At 40.6% G+C, this 6,217-nt stretch overlaps 2 protein-coding genes across 2 annotated transcripts in view; both read left to right on the top strand.

Annotated features, from left to right (window-relative positions):
- Positions 1-26: 26 nt before the first annotated feature.
- Positions 27-4,253, top strand: LOC139638431 (cilia- and flagella-associated protein 251-like; the record flags this gene model as incomplete). The annotated part of the gene is made up of 9 exons (XM_071512567.1): positions 27-206; positions 319-503; positions 607-721; positions 1,420-1,583; positions 1,692-1,782; positions 2,582-2,725; positions 2,941-3,169; positions 3,921-4,022; positions 4,129-4,253. Coding segments are annotated over 9 exons (1,335 nt in total), but the record flags the coding sequence as incomplete, so codon positions are not given.
- Positions 4,254-5,316: 1,063 nt separating this feature from the next.
- The window catches only part of LOC139638430 (MLX-interacting protein-like), a 30,539-nt gene continuing 29,638 nt past the window's right edge, over positions 5,317-6,217 (top strand). The window contains exon 1 of the mRNA XM_071512566.1: positions 5,317-5,878. Coding sequence (XP_071368667.1) covers positions 5,565-5,878 — 314 coding nt within the window. The 5' untranslated portion in view covers positions 5,317-5,564. The remainder of the gene's footprint in view (positions 5,879-6,217) is intronic.

Here is a 6,217-nt window from a genome sequence, read left to right as displayed (position 1 = left end):
ATTTTTTGTCCTTGCTCTGATGCCACTGTCAGGATGCTGGGAAAGCAGTGACGGTGTTGCGCTTGCAGACCGATAATGGGTTGCTGCGCTGGAAGCATGTAGGCAGACACCACTCCCACTACAAGCCCGTCACAGACCTTCTGTTTGGGGTGCACCTGGACAGCACCCAGCCCAGACTGCTTTCTCTGGGCGCGGACCGTAGACTGGTGAGTCCCCTTTAGGACTTTGTGGACTCACTTATGCCTTTGTTCTTTATTCCGACTAGTCAGCACACAGCTAGTCTGACATTTTTTGCGTGTGTGTGGGACTGCGTAACAGGTGGAGTATGATCTGGACCACAGCGATAAGGACCAGCTGCTGATCTTAAGCTCAGAGCACACTGAGCAAAGCGCTGTGCCCACTTGCATGACTTGGTACCCGCCCTTCACCACAGAGCAGTTTCTCCTCACTGCTTCGGACCAATACAAGATGAAGCTTTTCAACAGCACTACCAAGATGTGCAGGTCTGTCAAATGCTGCAATAAGATAATCGTTTATGAGTAATGCAGTTCTCTGATTCTCGCCACTGTCAATACTAGAAAAATTCATCTTGTGTATTTTTCACAGAAAGACTCTCCTTGGCCCGGCATATGGCTCTCCAGTTGAGAAAATAGTGGTTCTTCCCATGTCTAAGGAACATGACACAAACTCTTACTACCTGGCGTACATCACAAAGGACAAGGTTGGTGTTTTATTAACTAACCTGGTTCATATAGTTCGAATTGATTTGTTATTCAATTGCTTGATTATGGCGCAGTGCCGTGGTCAGTTGAGTATTTGTGAATTTAGCCAGATTGAATTCAATACATTTTAGTTTGAATTGAAAATCAAAATAGAAGTCTATTGAATGAAATCCAAATTAAATTTCAGGGAAATTCGAGCGATTCATTAGATTATGACATCCTCACCTAGAAAGTCAGGGAAGTGTGAGGGAAATGTGAGCACATGAATGCTTTTTTAATTTTAATAAATTAACTGCTTAAATAAAAATGGTGAAATGTCAGTTTTAGGGATGGGACGATATGCTTATCTCACAATACAATTCGATACATGATATTGGGTTCACAATTCAATACAAGCACGATACATGTAATAATTAAAAGTTCATTGACAAGAAAGTACTGTATGACTGTTGAATGTATGAATTATGTTATGTGTTTGTGATTACTACAGCAGAATAAAATATCACAATTAATTTTTCTGCCCCACGATACGTATTGTCACATTTTGTATCGCAACATATTGACTTTCAATGTATATATACATTTTCAGTCACATTCACAATTCGATCCTGTATTGAGCCCGATGCTGTTCCAATGAGAAGACACAGTGATTCTGATTATTGATGTTACTAGTCAGAATGTTTTGTTTTTCTTCAAGGTGGGTCTCCAGGCTTTGCCCCTCGATGGAAACCCCTACAAGTCCAGTGCCTTGATTTGCCATCCGACAGGCGTGTCTGCTCTGGCCTGCTCCTACGACGGTCGATTTGTTTTCACCGCCGGGGGGTCCGACTCCACCGTCTTATCATGGGAGATTAGCCGGAAGTAAGGGTTAATAACACCACCCTGGGAAACCAGAAGAAATGTACGGGCAGCTTACTCGTGTTTTCTCCAGTTAATAGTCTCTAAGTTGTTTTCTTGTTGTGAACACAGTGCGTTGGAGGCGGCAGCCGCCCTGGGAGGAAAGGATCTGGTGCCCTTCTACACTCTTTTAGAGGGAGGGAGAGAAGGGGAGTTCTACAGAGTGAGTCCAAACTTTGTCCATTACGTTTTGATCACTATTAGTTTCATATTGGAACTGGTTTAACCCCATTCCCAAGAACAGCTGAGTTTTAGTGAACAGCCACTATTTATTCCCATAGCTAGAAATGAGAAACATTTGTCCCATTTCCTAATCTGGTTATAGTTGTGCATTAATAATAATAATAATAATAATAATAATAATAATAATAATAACCTTTATTTGTATAGCACCTTTCATACACAACATGCAGCTCAAAGTGCTTTACATCAATAGAAGGCAGATAAAAGACAGATAAAAAGATAATTTATTTAAATAATAATAATATATAATATATAATAATCTAATAATAATTATAATTCATATAAAAGAACAAGCAAAATGCACTGCATTAAAAGAATCAAATCAAGTTGTTCAAGTATTAGGTGTTTTTTTTGTCATGTTATTTTGCATTTTGATTTAGTTTGTTTTCAGAATTAGTTTCTTAGTTTTAGGTTTGTTTTTTTTTTTTTCAGAAATATTTGGTTTTACAGAGTTTAGTTTCAATTTACATTTTAGTATTTCAGCATCCAATGTGCTGATAGAACCTGATTTCTCTACACGGTGACAAAGAATTACCTTTGGACTGGTATAATATGTACCAGTTAGTTGATCTGATGTTTCCAACAATTTATGTTGATTTATGTTTTACTTCTATTTGTTTTGAAGGCAAAGATAATAGTTTCAGTTTTGTCACTTTGTCACTCTTTTCAGAGGCATTTCTGTTGGCAAAGCCTTTGATTCTGACCTTTTCTGCCTTTAGGAAATGGAGGACTTTTTCTATTACTGCCAACTACGTAATCAAGGCATCGACTCCATGGAGGAGCGACAGGTGTCTACCAAAATCCCCCTGGCACAGGTGCCTTTTGTAATGAGGGCTTTAGGCTTCTTCCCTACGGAGCAAGAGGTACAGTGTGTATAAATGAAGCTGAAGATGTGCTTCTTCAGCGAATCTGTCAGCAGAGTTCTTTTATGTAACTTCATCTGACCATAAAAACAGATTAGGCTAACGTTTTGCACCTCCAACTTCCAACTTCTGTAATAATGACACTCAATACATTCACAGAATACTTACAAAAGTACATCATCGCAGTAAATTAAACATTATTTTATTTTCACCAGCTAGAAGACATGCAGAATGAGGTCAAGTTCAGCAGGTATGCCGAGACTGGACAATACGTGACCGACATAAACCTGGAGGAGTTCATCAAGCTGTACGTCAACCACCGGCCAGCCTTCGGCATCTCTTCCGACGAGCTCAGTCAGGCTTTTCACGTCCTGGGCGACTGCGATCGGACGGGAGAGCCTGCGCTGCAGAGACACCAACTGCTGGAGCTTCTTCAGGTCAGAGGTACGCTGCGGGCCAATAAGTCAGAACAGGCGTGATTTAGCTCCGTCTGCCTGTTTTCATGTGGGAGGCTGAATTTCTGTGACACGACGACCGCTTTTTAGTCAGAATAATCAAGATCTTCTATTCTCACGTCAGCATACAGCAGAGGTGTGACCAAGTCAACTTTTCTCGAGTCCCAAGTCAGTCTCAAGTCTTGAGGCACAAGTCTCAAGGCAAGTCTCAAGTCTAAATGTAGAACACCAAGTCAAGTCCATGTCATTAATGTCAAGTGTCAAGTCTACATGTAGAACACCAAGTCAAGTCAGAACAAATCAAGAGTCCAGTATCAATTTAATATCTTAAAGAAAACTAAATATCTAGGACTTTTCAATGCAATATGGTTTTAATAGCATAAAAACTTGGTAAGAGCATCATGAGTTTGATTTCTAAAATCAGGTTCCAACCTCAATAACTTAAATCATTCCATACAAATTAAAAAAACAGAATTTTAATTCAGTTGTCTAGTGGAACAAAGACTTTAGAAACCTTTTCAAGTCATCAAAGTACAAATCAAAGTCAAGTCCCAAGTCACCAGAACTCAAGTCAAGTCAGGTCTCAAGTCTTCTCTTCATGTATCAAGTCAAGTCTCAAGCAATTAAAAATGTGACTCGTCCAAGTCCAAGTCATGTGACTCGAGTCCGGCATACAGTCTGGCATACAGACCTTATATTTCATAACTGCAGCTGCATTATTTCTATATGGTCTTCGACAGGGGAACACATGACCGAGGATGAGGTGGCGGAGTGTTTTACTACACTTTTAGGCCTCGGTGCAGAAGGCGAAAGATCTGGGCCTGACGCCAGTGGATTGGAAAGTATGTAAACAATCAGTCACAATAAAGTCATAACCTAAATATTTAGATGTTGAAATCCATCCGTCACCTTTTGATGTGTGTGTATTGTGTGTGTGTGTGTGTGTAGACTCAGAATATTTGCTGGAGAGTGCTATCCCAGATGAGATATCCATGGAGACATTTACGAGTCACATCCTGGGCTTCCTGTCCTGTGCAGCGGAGGAGAGCAGCGATTCGTCGCCTCCAGAGTGAAGGAACGCCGATGCTCTGCTTCAGTCTCAGAGCTGACTTGTATTCATGAATAACTTTCCTCTCAATGCTGTTAGATTTCTTTTCATAATTTGCCATCATATATAAGTTGGCCAAAGAATGATGTATGAGTGAAAAATATCAATAAAGGGATTTAGTTGAACATGATGTTATTACCTGTAAGAAAAATGAATAGAAACAAACAAACAAATAATAAATACATACATACAAAATAGATACATGGTGTGTATGGAAGTAGAACAAAATGGGTATTGTTTTTGAGGTGATCCAATTGGCATAGGCTATATATTATTTGTGCACAACTAAACAAGTAAAATAAAATAACAGAGGTCTATAGTCTGTATAATTATTCTCCCCCTTAGCTTCATATGGGGTAAACTGACACATTGAAACGTTGTTCAACATATGTTATATATACATCATTTTTAGAGGTTTTGAACAAAAACTTTCATAATTGTTATAAATATTTTGCTACCCTATCACCACTATATGCAAAAAATATAGAGAATATAGCGGGTATATTTTCTGTTTTGTTTTGTTTTGTTTGTTTGTTTGTTTTACAGTCTGTGGGGTTTTCTGTTTAATTTTATAACAGAAGTCACTGGAGAAATTGGACATGAAAAGCTCAGAGACACAGCCTTATCACATATCAAATACTATTCAGAGGAAGCCGTGGAATGTGGATTCCTGAGACTGGGATACCCCCGCCCCCCCTCCGCCCCTTCAGTAATATAATATGATATATAGAGAAATTGGGTCAATATGTTTACCGTTAAATTTCGTCATTTGCATCACTGATATACAATTTTGACACTCGAGTCCACTTTGAGCTATTAACTTTTCTCCTTGTAAACAGGGTGCAGGGTTGTGTGCGCTCGGTTCGAGACGCGAGTCGCCCGGTCGTCGGGGTTATTTTGAGTTCTCGGGGTGGGTGTAGCTCTGACTCTGACCAATCAGCGACGCTTCCCAATACAGGAAGTTCCTGCTCCTTAGACGTGCCTGCGAGCCTACTTTTGTCAGCTGGTCTTTCCGATAGCTAACGTCAACTATCAAACAAGGCAGCAACAAGTTGAAGAGGGTTATTTATTTCATAACAGTTTTGTTTTTAAATGAGCGAACCGAAGATCGTGAGTCGATGGCGCAAAGACGTCAAACCGTAACAAACCCGGACGTTAGCCGCAACTGCGTTTTCATACAGTTTAGCAAACCTCATGAACGGGAGAGTTTTATTGCCTTAACGTTAGACAGATAGTTAGCTTGTTGGCTAACATTAGCTATTTGTCTGGTAACGACATGGCCACTAGAGAGATGCGACAGAAATATCGACGTCCGCCGTTAAGCATAAAGCAGGAGCAGGACGACGACTCGGACTCAGAGCTTCACCTGGGACCGAAGAAGTCGGACGGACGGGAATCCCAAATAATTCACAGCGGACACTTCATGGTGTCCTCGCCCCACATCGAGCACCCCCCTAAGAAAGGATACGACTTCGACACTGTCAATAAACAGACCTGCCAGACGTATCATTTCGGGAAGACGAGCACATCGCACCTGTCCATAGACGCTTCGCTGACGAAACTTTTTGAGTGCATGACCCTTGCATACAGGTAAACACCTCGCAGCCCCTTCAAATGGGAAGCGTTAGCATTGGTTTTAGTTAGTTAGTTAGTTAGTTTCATTTTTACTTTTGAATTTTTTTCTGTAATGGGTTAAAATTTCTCAACCAGCTGACCAGGGTCCTCTATCCTTTCCAGTTTGCCCAGTACACGCCTAGAGTCAAGCATGGGACACATGGGTGTGAAATTGTAGTCACGAGTCTCTCCATCTGACTTTTCTGTAGACCACTCATTCAACTCAAGTTAGCCCCCGTGTTTTTTTTTCATTAACGCCATGGTCCCACAGCCCTTTAAAACTCTTGATTAGCAACCATAAAACATTAGAGTCCC

Source organism: Centroberyx affinis, unplaced genomic scaffold, assembly GCF_046629955.1.
Source record: "Centroberyx affinis isolate AG114_WGS23_722 - 3 ecotype Tasmania unplaced genomic scaffold, CSIRO-AGI_Caff_v1 ptg006352l_1, whole genome shotgun sequence".
NCBI classification, from domain to species: Eukaryota; Metazoa; Chordata; class Actinopteri; order Beryciformes; family Berycidae; genus Centroberyx; species Centroberyx affinis.
The sequence above is the reverse complement of the archived record's forward strand: the minus strand, read 5'-3'. Positions and strand labels throughout refer to the sequence as shown.